General features: G+C 34.4%; 1 protein-coding gene across 2 annotated transcripts; it reads right to left on the bottom strand.

Annotated features, from left to right (window-relative positions):
- On the bottom strand, positions 1-9,212 carry LOC145619423 (histidine kinase 2-like). Of its 2 annotated transcripts, XM_081674109.1 has the most exons (15): positions 9,077-9,212; positions 8,820-8,941; positions 7,961-8,429; positions 6,964-7,464; positions 6,429-6,704; positions 5,511-5,680; positions 5,218-5,430; positions 4,901-5,087; positions 4,504-4,555; positions 4,188-4,417; positions 3,991-4,089; positions 2,760-3,421; positions 2,127-2,624; positions 1,527-1,900; positions 1-478 (listed from the first exon to the last, which is right to left on the bottom strand). In XM_081674109.1, exons 3-14 carry the CDS (start codon positions 8,243-8,245, stop codon positions 1,651-1,653), a joined length of 3,423 nt encoding a protein of 1,140 aa, XP_081530235.1. In that variant the 5' UTR covers positions 8,246-8,429; positions 8,820-8,941; positions 9,077-9,212; the 3' UTR covers positions 1-478; positions 1,527-1,650. The 2 variants fall into 2 exon arrangements, with proteins under 2 accessions (XP_081530235.1, XP_081530236.1); XM_081674110.1 differs by lacking the exons at positions 8,820-8,941; positions 9,077-9,212 and having other exon boundaries at positions 7,961-8,803.
- Positions 9,213-13,282: the final 4,070 nt, after the last annotated feature.

Here is a 13,282-nt window from a genome sequence, read left to right as displayed (position 1 = left end):
TGGGAAACACAAGATGAATACTTACATTCGACGATAATTCTATTTTTGTTACAACAAATTCCTCTAAAGCAGTCTCGAAAATGTAATCCAGTGAGAGTTAGCATCAAACTTGGACTATCCAAGACAGCCTGAACAAATTTTAACACGATGAAGATGTTACTATGTTATACACCTAAGGATTCCTACTCAACGACTATGCCTACTCTATCCCCCAAAGTTGTCCTACGACTCAATAGCTATACATGCAATTCCGATAGTACAACACTAAAGATTACAAGACACATATCCAGGATTGTTTGAATATACGTACTATATGAGACATGTGAATCCAGCACCTACTAACAATCAGAAAATATATACAGAAGCATCACACAAGTTCCCTGTTCTGATCAGCGTGCCGCTATGTGTTTACAAGGTTGAACCAGTAATTTTACTTCCCCATAAATGCCGTGAGCCTGATCCATGTCAGCAAAAGCAACTGAACAGAAGTAAAAGCACAAATGAGGGCAAAGAAATAATGAAGACGTTTGAAGTTTGTACAGAACTCTTTTCTCCTCTTTGATTATACTAATAAACAATAAAGAATCCGTACGAAGCATAGGATTTGTGGTTTGATAAACAGACTAAAAACCAACTGAGAATATGAGGAAACTTTTTCACACCAAATTAATCAATACAAATAATTATAAGAACAAAAGTAGTCACATATATTACCCCTTCTTCCCAACTCCTCCCAAGATTTATACGACGTACTACATTTGATTGGATGTCACTTTTGATGAAAAAGTTACCAATAACATATCTTTCACTTAGATTTAGACTTCGCCATCACTTCAAACACACCAAATCATCAATATGATTTTTGTTAGGAATTCGTTCTCAAGGCATACTACGTAAAAGGTAATATTAGAAAGTTCAATTTTTAACTTACTAAGTTTAGAAAGTGTCATGCTCCATCATTTGTTCATGTCCTTTCCTATTTTCGATATTGGGCATCCCTTTTTCTCCTTCCTACTTTCACTTTGTTCCTTTTAAAATTTTTTTTCTCTATAATGCCCTTCTGCTAATACTTACACTTTTAATTAACCCTTACCAACCCATGAATTCGTTCTTAAGGTATACGAAGTACTACGTGAAAGGTCATATTAGAAAGTTCAATTTTTAACTTACCAAATTTAGAAAGTGTCATGCTACATCATTTGTTCATGTCCTTTCCTATTTTCGATATTGGGCGTCCCTTCTACTCCTTCCTACTTTCACTTTGTTCCTTATTATTTTTTATTTATTATTTTTTTTTCTCTATAATGCCCTTCTGCTAATACTTACACTTTTATTAACCCTTACCAACTCATCCCTCTAATTTACTCCATTCCTAATGCGGCTAAAAAGAGTAAAAAAGCAGAGTAAGAAAACGGCGGTACGGGAGAAGATGTGTAATAAACTCAGAGACCACAGGATAGCTATAAAGCAGCTAAATCCACCTTATGGAGTCTCGGTAGAAATAGCATCAGGAAGATAATTAGTACCTTCTGCCTTGGAAAATGCAGGAGTACACTCAGCTTCACAGATAGTTTGCAGGGAAAATGAACCAGGACACTCTTGATTAGACTCCAGACCGCATCTTAACCACTTCAAGGACATGAGAAATAGTCATCTGGACTCAAAGAAGCAAGCTACGGCTGAATACAGCTGCTCTTCTTCAAATGGCTTTGACACGTAACCATCCATGCCGCACTTAATGCATTCTTCATTGGTAGCTTGAATTACATCTGCTGTCATCGCCAATATTGGAGTGTGCCAAGGAGTCATATTAGGAAATGACTCCACTGAAACCTCCCCGGATTTAAGTTTCTCATTGAACTCAGTTTCCTTCTGACGAATTAGCCGAGTAGCTTCAAACCTGGAGAGACAGGACAGGAAAGAAGACAAATACTTTTCAGATGAGACCAATTACCTCGTATCTTAAACCAGTCACACAGGAAGTTGCAGCAACTGTGGAATAATAGCACAGATAAAGATATGCCCATTGCCCAGGCTCCTTTGTTTCATATTAAACATATTAAGAATTTAAGAATAAGTATATCTATTTGCATAGACCAAGAATCGCAGGGAAAAAGTAACATTACCCATCCATCTCAGGCATTTGGAGATCCATAAAGCAAGCATCAAAGTTATGGGGTGGCTCAAGCTTCATTACAGCAGCTTTCCCACTGTCAACACAGGTCACAACCGCTCCATATTTTTTTAGTGCCCCTTCTGCCACTTTACGGTTAACAGCATTATCATCAACCACCAAGATTAGTTTTCCTTTGAGTAAACTTCCAAGACTGGCAGGTTTGACTCTATTTGATTGCCTTTTTCTCCCATTGCCAAAGGCTTCATGGAAGCAGCCAGTTAAAACACTCAACCTCAGAGGCTTTGTGATTATACTGTCAACTAAATGAGAGGACTTAAGTTCACTGCGCTCAGACGGAGTCATGGAAGTGGCCAACAAAAATATCTTGGGCATTCTATCAATAGAGCCTTTTGACACTGCATTTTCAAGTAGGTGACGGATCTCGATAACAAGCTCCTTTTCCCATACCTCTCTGTCAATGAGGATCATGGCTAGTGGTGCTAAAGCACTGCATGAAAAATATAATGCATAAGAATGAATGAAGTTAATCAGTAACCTCACTCACACACATGCAAATACAAATCTTATCAACATAATTACCAAAAACAACCATTTCGAAAGGGGGTAAAGAATGAAGTTTTACCTTGTATTTGGAAAGTCAGAAACAAATGAGAAAGCAGACTGAAGACTGGAAACTGTGTCAACAGATATCCCCAGTCTCTGAAGATGATACCGTGTGACCTCAGCTCGAATGCTTCTTTTATCAATTACCAAAGCTCTCAACCCCTTCAATTCCGAAATAGATGTTTCATGGGTGTGCCACTTTGGGTCTAGGGAGTCAAGCTCTCCTCTCTTGAGAACTGCTGTAAAAGAAAAGGTACTTCCAACATCACGCTCACTCACAAATCCAATTTCCCCTCCCATAAGGTCTACCAAGCATTTGCTTATACTCAATCCTATTCCAGTTCCTCCGTAGTGCCTTGAAGTGGAGCTGTCAGCCTGCATAAATGGAGTAAATATGCGGCTCTGTGCCTCTTGAGGAATCCCTTCTCCTGTGTCCTCCACTGTCACTATTAGTTTGATAAGCTCAGATGTCTCAGTGCTTTCTTTACCACCCAACTGTCTAAAGTTTGTCCAACTTTTCCATCTGTCAACAATAGGATAGCCGCTTAGAGTATTTCTTTCAGATCCATCTTTCAATGAATTTAGTCCTAGTCGAAGCACACCGTCCATCATATCAGATGGTGCCCTCACTTCATCAGCCAAATGTACGGAAACAAAAATATGGCCCTTAGCATTTGTAAACTGCAGGCAGAAGAAAATGTTTGTCAGATCCATCTTTGTATGAACCACCTTGATTTATGCATTTCACATTGAAAGTTTTAAGCATCTTCTTTTTGCCTATATGTTCAGATGGTCACATTGAAGGAGTAGACAAGAATCGAGCATGCTCAGATGCTCTACATACTTCACGTGTTCACAAAGATACAAGGATGATCAAAGTGCATATTAATCAAACTGCTCTAGACTATGCAAAAGGTTTGTAGAATAAGTGTATTAAGAAATAAAATATTCACCCAAAAAAATCAGGCTTTTGTGTACATGCACCACACAAAAATAAGTTACAAAATTCAAAATTGTGGAGAGCTTCGTAGAATGAATAATTTTTTAACAGGCATATACTTCCAATGTAAAGAAATTATCTGTAACAAGAACCTATTGGTTATTACACAATTGACATAATCTCAAACCAGGCCAAATTTAGTCCTCGAATTTGACAGGCTAAACATCCACAGCTCCACACCTAACTACACTATTATGAAGAATGAACGAGAAAGGAGACAAAGAATAATTTATAAGGCTAGCAAACTAACCTTTACTGAATTACCAACAAGATTTGTTATTATCTGCCGGAATCGGCCAGGGTCTCCAACCAGAATCTCAGGTACTTTACTGGATACATATATAGCCAACTGCCGATGATGAATAAGGAAATAAAAATTAGGGCTCAATTACACTCACAAATTTGGATAAAATATTAACTTCTACATGATTAAGTAATTGATCATACTTCAATTTCTTTTTCCCGAGACTTTCCCGAGAATAGAGAAACAACATTGTCTAGGATATTACGCAAATCAAAGGGCACTGCCTCAAGCTCAAGCCGGCCTGATTCTATCTTGGCCTGATCAAGAACCTCATTGATAATGGAAATGAGATCCTTTCCACTGGCATGAGCTGTCTGGGCATAATCAAGTTGATCAGCATCCAGATCAGTATCCATCAGCATTTGCAGCATACCTAAAACAAAGGCCAAAATTCAGATCCAACATAGATAGAAAAATCAAATATAATACAGAATATACTCTGTGTCAAATCCTTCTCACCTAAAACACCGTTCATGGGAGTTCTTATTTCATGGGACACAGTAGCAAGGAACTGCACAGAGACAGAGAAATGAATTGAAGACACTAATGATGCAACCAATAACTATGTACCATATATATATATATATATATATATATATATATATATATATATATATATATATACATATATGTATACATATACATATGTATATGTATACATATATATATATACATATACATATATATACATATACATATGTATATGTATACATATGTATATATACATATGTATGTATATATATACATATGTATGTATGTATATATATATATAGTTCGTATATAATAAAACTCAAAACAACAAAAATAACAGCTGCTAAGCTTTTAAAGCTAACATCAAGCTTATATTTTAACCCACCTGAGATTTTGCAACGTCAGCAGCTTCAGCACGAGCTTTTAGCACAGTCATTTTTTGGCAGTCTTCCTCTACTCTGACAATTCTATTTATGGCTGCATGAAGAATATGACTTAAGAGCAACGAAATTGTCAGGACTCCACCTGCTGACAATATTGCCGTCCAAGGCGGAGGTGGCCTGTTTTTGAACCTATGAAAAAAAGGAAAAGTTCACCCTGCTCTGGTTTGCACATATACACTAAAAGTCTAAAAGTGAAGTATTCTTCTTTATTTCACAGTTTGATTAATGACATGAAATTTAGTTGTCATGTGTACACTACCTGCAATGCATCTCATGCTTTCGAGTTGGATCCCCAAAATCAAGACTGCTGACGTGCAAAAAACCTGTGTCTACAACATCAGTTCCATACATATTAATTGTTGCTGATAAATTTGTCGTATCATAGACATTCACAACAATTGTCTGTTTGCTGGCAAGTTGCTGAAGAATCTTCTCCACTAGTGAGCGCAGATCATAAGATGCACCAAGATACCTGCAATGGTGAAACCATTGTGTTATTATATATAGTTCAAATTAAAAGAGGCAACAAGGTTCAAAGGAAAAACTTATTACCCCATAGTTGCTGCTATGCGTTGCTCTGGAGTGGCATCTGGTGGAAGATCATGGTCATAGACAGCAAAAGTAAGTACTACTCCCAGGTGATTAGATTTAAGTAGCTTAAATGGAGAAGTCAAAACACCCTTTCCAGTTGCCCTGGCTCGCAAAATATTGTCACGGTCTTCCTGCATATATCAATATTTACCTTAATTTATTTTTAGTGACTAGTGACTGAAGTAGAAACTACGATTATATCAGATATAGATAATAGATGTCATTAAAGAGTCCCCATTCTGTTTTAAGTTTTTAACTGCTGATGAGAATACAAACACTTCCAATCCTGATCATTTCAGTCAGGGACTTAAAGTGCCAGACTGATTGTAGGCCCTATTCTTTACAACTTACAATAATTCAAGTCTGATAATTTAATATAGACTGATGTTTCAAAAAAGCTCAGATAATAGATTGACTAAAATTAGAATAGCTTCATATCAAATCCAATAAGCTCAGATAGATTTAATTCTGATAAATGAAAGAGTCCAGGACAGAAAAGTGTGAACCAAGTGTGAAAAATGGATACAACAAGCTTCCAAATGCTTCCAACGTATATAGGATGAAGTAAATTGGAAAAGTTTAATTACAGATATGTATCCATACTTAATTCAAAAGAGAGCCAAATTAATTACAGATAAAAAATCCATGCATAATCTAAAGGAGACTCAGGTTAGATTCCTCAAAAATATAATTAACTCCAGAAAAGTTGCTCGTCACAAAATGAATTCAGAACAGGAATAACTACCTTGACTCTAAGTTAAGTTTACAGATTACAACATTACACATCACTAGACTGCCGGGAATGACATTAATAGAGATAGAAATTCATCAAACATGTTACCTTAAAAACAAAGAACCCTCACTAATTGAAGAACATACCTTTCCAGACATCATGTCTATAGAGACAATATGAGCTACTGTTCTTTGACAGAATATAACAGGTGCATATTCATCTTGAATGGGTGCAGGATCCATCTTTGCAGGATCAAAATCTTGTACAAGAGTCTGATCCCCATGCTCCATCTTCTTTATAGTCCATCCCTGACGCTTTTCAAATTTCTCCCTCTCAGAGTGAGTAACTTTCAATGCATAGGCAACACCACTGGTGAGTGGCCTCTCAAAAGCAGTTCTATCAGTATATTCTTCAAATGTTTTCTGCAGAACCAACAGCAAAAAAGAGCTACCTACTTAGCAATCATAACCAGAAGGAAAAGGCTCTTGCAACATTATTGCAGGGGCTAATCACCAATGTGACAAACTATGTTGCTAACTATAGGTGGATATACATTTTAAGAGAGCTAAAGATCATTTTGTGTATTTTCCAGATGTTTTTTTAGCCCACGCTGGCATGCTGATATACTCATCATTTTCATTATGCATAATTTTTCATTAGCTTAAACAATTACGGAATTACCTGATCCATAGCCGAAGGATCTTTTCCATGGTGAAATGTAGAAACCAGAACTGCTAAGGCGTGCACATGATTCATGCCAACATTAAACTGATCTTGCAGCATTCTGGCTCGCTCATCACACATATTGGCTAAAGTTTCTCTTCTTCTGAAAACAGTGTCTTGGTAAAAATGGTAGAAGATACAGATGGATACAACCATCATACCAACAACAAACAGAAACAAGAGCTTCTTTTGCCACTTTGTAGTGGTTTTGGCTGTACTATGGATTTGCAATGGAAGCTTATGCTGCATAAGCTGCTGCTGCTGCAGCTGCTGTGGCTGGGAATTCAATCGCGGTGCCAGGGAATACTGCTGCTTACTCCATATGCTATAACGAAAACAAGATATCCTCAAACTCATCACCATCAACCCAAAAAGCACCCACCAACATGTCTTCGTTGACCAAAAACAATTAGGCATACAGGCATCTTCTGCGCTGCCGTTTGCTTGTACAGAAATTCCCTGTGAAAAAAGTATAGTATAAGTCCACTCTGCACACGACACTGGTATAATTTCTTATCTTAAGAACATACAATTTAATTAATACAAAGGCATGGATTACATGATAATTCACTTAATATATATGAAGCATTTTTACATGCATTAGACTGGCATCATACAAACCATCTGATAAATACTCTCAAGTGACATATATGCTAAAATAAACACATGTATTCTCAGAAACTATAAAAGAAGATTCAAAACCATCAAGATAACAGAACAACAAAATTAGGCATCCAAGCAATCCCCACCTCTCAAAAATCAAATGGCATAGGGAGAAACATTTTGCAGCAAAATTATCTAATGAATTAATTATATTACTCTTCTATTCCAATTTTTTACCACTAAATTACCAACTAGACATTATTATAAGTTCAAGAGCAACCAAATATCAAGCAACACAAATGACAAACAAACCAAACATTAAATTAATTCAAGAACTGCCAATAAAATTTACCTGATTAGAAAACAGATGAAGCTGGTGGCGGCCGAAATCGAAAGGTTCATTAAATACAAGATTCTTGAAATCACTAAGGACCAAAGACTTATTTTGAGATTTCGAAAACCAAAACCAGCCAATCAACCCATACAAGAACCAACTTAATCCAACAACAACAATCACATGAAGCAACATTGCAATCTTCCCATTCCACTTCCCATTCAATGAATCCTTGCCCTTTTTCATCTTGAAGTTGGATGCATATTTTCCTTTTGAACCAGAATGGTTGTTATTCAATGACATTTATTCAGCAAATTTCTTCCTAATCTGAGAATTACACCAATTACAACAATTGAACATATACCAACTTGCAAACTTCAGCACAACAACCAGATTATTCACCAAGAAGATGAAATTTCAATGGCGCCGAAACCCGAAACTCGAAACCCGAGATCTGTTCTTGTTTAATGTACAGCAGTATAGCTTCCTGAAGCATTCAATCAAACACATGAAGATCATACCAGTTACTCAAAAATCACCAAACCCAGAAATTATTCCACAAAATAAAAAATCAGATAAAAAAAAAATCCAATTCATTTTCCTTCATACAATTTCTAACAAACCCATCAAAATAAACTTTACTTTCTTCTTCCACAGTACATTCTCACTTTCTCTCTCCTCTTTCTGTCAGTAATAATTACTTGAGCAAGAATATTTCAATTATAAAACAAACCCACTTCAATTTGGATAAGACCCACTTCAAATTCATCACAAAAAACCCAACTGGCAACTGGAATCAATCATATAATTAACAAAATTAAAGAAAAGAAAAGGAAAAGTTAAGGAGGTTTTCATGCTTTTTTTTTTAATCTTTTACCTATTTGAATGATTTTTCTCTCTCCTCTGTTCTGTTCTGTTCTTCAACTTGGTGGAGAGCATTTGCTGAGAAGATTGGGGCACATTATTATCTCAATCATTCAAAGTGGGGAAAAGCTATACCTATACCAAATCAACTCAAAGATTTCAGAATCAAATTACCCACAATTAAAATTTAACTGTTGAAAAGAAAAAAGAAGGAAATAAAAATGAGAAAAGAAATTATTTATATAATAAAATATTGATATAATTTGGTACCCTTTTGCTTTTTTAGAGTGATGAAAGAGACTGGTGCTGCAACCTCTTCTTCTTCCAGTGTTTGTTTTTGTGAAGCAGGTGCAGGTGGTTTTACTGATGAACAGAGAAATTGAGAGGAGAGAGAAAAATGTGTCAGTTAGAAAAAGGTGAAATATTATTATAATCAAATAACCATAATTATACAAGAGCGGGTATTTTGTTTTGAGCGTAAAATATTAAAAAATAAAAAAATTATGAATGTAGTCCAAAGTTTTTGTTTTGTGTTTTTTTGGGAATATAAGTTTAATAAGTGATTAAAAGTTAAAAAAAAAACATTAGGAACATTGATGCATGATTTTACCATGCTTTTTGAAAAAATATATTATGTCTAATTTGATCTTATTGAGGGTCTGTTCTCTTCAGCTTAAGTTCTCTTTAACTTAAGTTCAGTTCAGTACAGTTTAGTTTCTAATACTATCTTCTCATAAAATATTCAGTTCAATAAATCAAAACGGGTCCTGAACCAGCACACTTCTTACCATTCAAGCCAACTCAGCTCTACGGCCTACAGGTCAGCGCTTAAGAGTAGAGCAAATGTAGTTGGTACGACTCGAGCTCGTAACTCGAAGTCACAAGGTGAGTTTCCCCCATCAAGCTTTGCTTGGTATATTCTACTCAATTACTATACGTGTATATATGCAGTTTAAAAATACAATACTCTATATGTTTTATGAAGCACTTGGTTATTACATGCACCAGTCTTTTAGTTGGTGGATAACTCACCTATGACTTTAAAGTCACGAGTGTGAAATCCACCAATTACATTTGTTTTGGAGTAAAGGAATTCCATTACCTCTCCCTTTACTCTCAAGCGTTGACTTACGTTAGATATGTAGACATTTTATTGGTACCACAAGTCAATGACTGTAATTTTCTACCATGTACTCAACATTGTTAGACAGATTAGGTTAGAATCGATGTGGGTTAAAAGAATCTATTAACTATTACTAAAACAGAAGTTGCTGACATCATCATTGTACATGTGTCGCTCTCTCAATAAAAAAATTTCCGCCTAAATGCAATGATGATGTCATCATCTTTTTTTTTTTTTTTTGCTATCATATTTTATATTTTTGAAATTTAAATATTATAAGCTTCTACATTACAACTAAAACCTATCAGGTTATCGTTGAAAATTTAACAATTTTGAAGAGCGCACTAATATATATGACCTCCTACATTGAACTATGAATTAGACAACGTTGATCACTATATCATAATTTTGATGAAAATAAAAAAATTTTAAAATTACAAAATGTACGTAATTCTTATTTATATTCATGTACAATAGAGATTTATTTTTAAAATGTATAAATTAAAAATAGGTTTTATATAAACTGTGCATCGCACAGGTTCTAACCTAGTATCTAATTATAAAATGGTCATTTTACGAAGGGTTGTAATAGTTTGAACATAACAAGACAATATTGAATTACAAGTGAATACAAATTTAGCCCTATAATGTTCCATAATAAATCAATAACGACTAACTTTCAAATTATTTGGCATATCTTAATTTTTCTTTTTTTTGAATGGATTTGGCATATCTTAATAATTAGCCCTATGTGAAACCCTAGCCTCCTTTTCTCTCTTCTCTCTCCTAAACCTAGTCTCCATTGTCAATTTTCAAGGGGCTTCCATCGGATTTCACCGGTGGAAAGCCCCAATCTTTATTTTCTTTTAAGCCTTTTGTTTTAGGTTACAATAATGTCTCCTTCGAAAGACAAGGTTGTTTCGATCTCCTTCGAAAGACAAGGTTTTTCGTACTCCTTCGAAAGACAAGGTTTTATTTGTGCTTAATTTGGTCCCCGTTTGTGCGGGGCTACTATTGATTATGGCTCGGATTCGGGTTACGAAATCAGTATAAGAATTAACTTTCTTACAAAATTGTGAAGCGACGACGGATCCACTCAAAAAGTTGTATGAGACAACAAATCGAGAATATGCCGAATTGTTATATTTATGTATTTGGATTCTTAGCCGTTCCCCGATTAATTCTTGTTTGATTTTGTTAAATTTGTTTTCATTATCGTTCATTGTTAATTGTAGATGCCGTATGGCTTATATTAATGAAATTTAGTATCATTTGGGACTTCTTTCAAAAAAATAATAATAATAATAATAATAATTAGCCCTATAATGTTCCATATTAGAGTTTGACCCTAATTTATTTACACCAAATCTCGTCCATTAACAAGGTCTAATTTATGTCCATCAAATAAAATTGAGTTAAGTCTAAAATAGGTGACTCAATTCTTGCAAAATATAGGAAAAGGGGACTCAATTTATTTTAAAGAGGAAAAGGGGACTGGGCTAGAACGGGCTTGGGTTATCGGTGGGTTTTAATTAATTAAGGGGAAAGAATTGAGTCCCCTTGGTTAAACAATTGAGTCCCTTTGGTTAACCAATTAAAAAAAAAGTATGTTTTTTTTTGTTAATATTTTAATTTGTAAAGAATTGAGTCCCTAATTTTTTAATTTATTTTTATACAGTCCATAATTTATTTTTAATTTCAGGGCTCTGCAAGTATTTATTGAAACTACTGATGTGTGCTTCTGCTACAAAAGAAAGACAAATAAGCTATAACCATGAAGATGAAGAACATGCTTTGGTTTTTTTTTTGTTAAGAAATTATTATTGAAAGAATTATTTTTTTGGATAACAAATTTTAAAAAAACAAAGCTTTTGTTGTTGCACTCTCTTAATTTCAAACGATTATATTTCAGATCATATAATGTTGCTGTCTTGGGTGGACATGGAGGTGTAAGAGCTGAGTGTGCATTGTGCAACGAGGGGAGTGTTATCTCGTAATGGAAGAACTCCTACTGATCTAGTTCTTGAAGATATTGATGTTTTGATATTTCAAAAAAAAAAAAAAAAAAAGATATTGATGTTTTGAATGGTGGCTTTAATGCCTTTTCTTGAAGAAAGGGGGGAATGTTGTTGCACACTTAGTTGCCAGGCTAGTTTCTATGGGTGGGGTTGAACAATTGTTTCTGAGTTCTTTTCCGCATAGTGTATCCACTATTGCGGACCTGGATGTAATTTAACTCCTTGATTAATATTAAGCCTCACGTTTCTTTCAAATCAAAAAAAAAAAAAAAAAAAAAAACAAGAATGATTAATGAAGGTATTAAATTCATTTGGTTTAATCAAGACAATAATGAGAGACTTAATTCTTTACAAGGGACTTAATTCTTCTTGGGTTAAATGTGAGTTAAGTCACCTAAAAACACCCCTTTAATACTTAACTCAATAAAATTCGAAGTATATTCGTATTTTACAATATTTGCATTGATTAATCGTAAATAGAAAGGTAAAAAATTGGAAAATAGGGGGGGGGGGGGGGGGGGGACTAAAGAAGATCTTGATGGATTTGTTTAGGGACTTTAAGTAAGAGGTGATGTCAGCACCCGTGACAATATATGTCGGTTTTATGCTTTGTCCACGATAATAAAATGCACCATTTAATAATTTTATTATTATTATTATCATTGTTATTACTTAATTAATCCTAATTAGGCCCCTCTTTAACTAATCCTATGAGTTAGTTTATTAATTAGCGCCTTTAATTTAATGGATTTGGCCTAATAGAGTGGGACACTCAATTATTTTTTTTTTGTTACTTTAAGCGTTTGTTAGTAAAAACGTTTCACAGCTTCTAATTTTTTAATGTTAAAAACTTAAAATCAATTAAAATAAAACAGAAGTTGTTTTTAGTATTTGGTAGGTAGTTTAGTTTATTTATAATTAAGTTTACTCATATTATGTTCGAATAATAAGTTTAAATAAGATAAATTCTAATATTAGTAGTGATTAATAAAATTACATAAATTACCTACATTCGTGGGTGTTGGTGCTTCCGTAACTTGAAAACGGATTTTGTTTCCAATTATGCTAACCCTTAACTCCAGTGGATGTGTATTTTGGGTTTTTTTACCCCTCTCAATAAATTGCAACGAAAGAGTATTTTTTTTTCGTGAGTAGATCGATGAAAGAAATACATGAAGGTAATTTGAGTTCATAGACACAGCAACGCGTACTTCATTTCATAAAATTGGGTTTGTGTTTCATTTACCAAACCGTAGTACAAGAACCTTTGATTGGGGAACAAACAAACAAAACAACTATGTTAAAGTACATAGTACTAAACAAACAAAACATAAA

Source organism: Chenopodium album, chromosome 27 (genome assembly GCF_948465745.1).
Source record: "Chenopodium album chromosome 27, dcCheAlbu1.1, whole genome shotgun sequence".
NCBI classification, from domain to species: domain Eukaryota; kingdom Viridiplantae; phylum Streptophyta; class Magnoliopsida; order Caryophyllales; family Amaranthaceae; genus Chenopodium; species Chenopodium album.
Note: the sequence above shows the minus strand (reverse complement) of the source record. Positions and strands in the feature narration are given on the sequence as shown.

Bases quoted from the DNA above. Each gene is read 5' to 3' on its own strand.
- LOC145619423 (XM_081674109.1), bottom strand. From the start codon at position 8,245: ATGTCATTGAATAACAACCATTCTGGTTCAAAAGGAAAATATGCATCC. The intron at 4,418-4,503 runs GTGAGAAGGATT...CCTTTGTTTTAG, and splicing joins TCCCATGAACGGTGTTTTAG to GTATGCTGCAAATGCTGATG. The intron at 2,625-2,759 runs GTAAAACTTCAT...TTTTTCATGCAG, and splicing joins TCTGACTTTCCAAATACAAG to TGCTTTAGCACCACTAGCCA.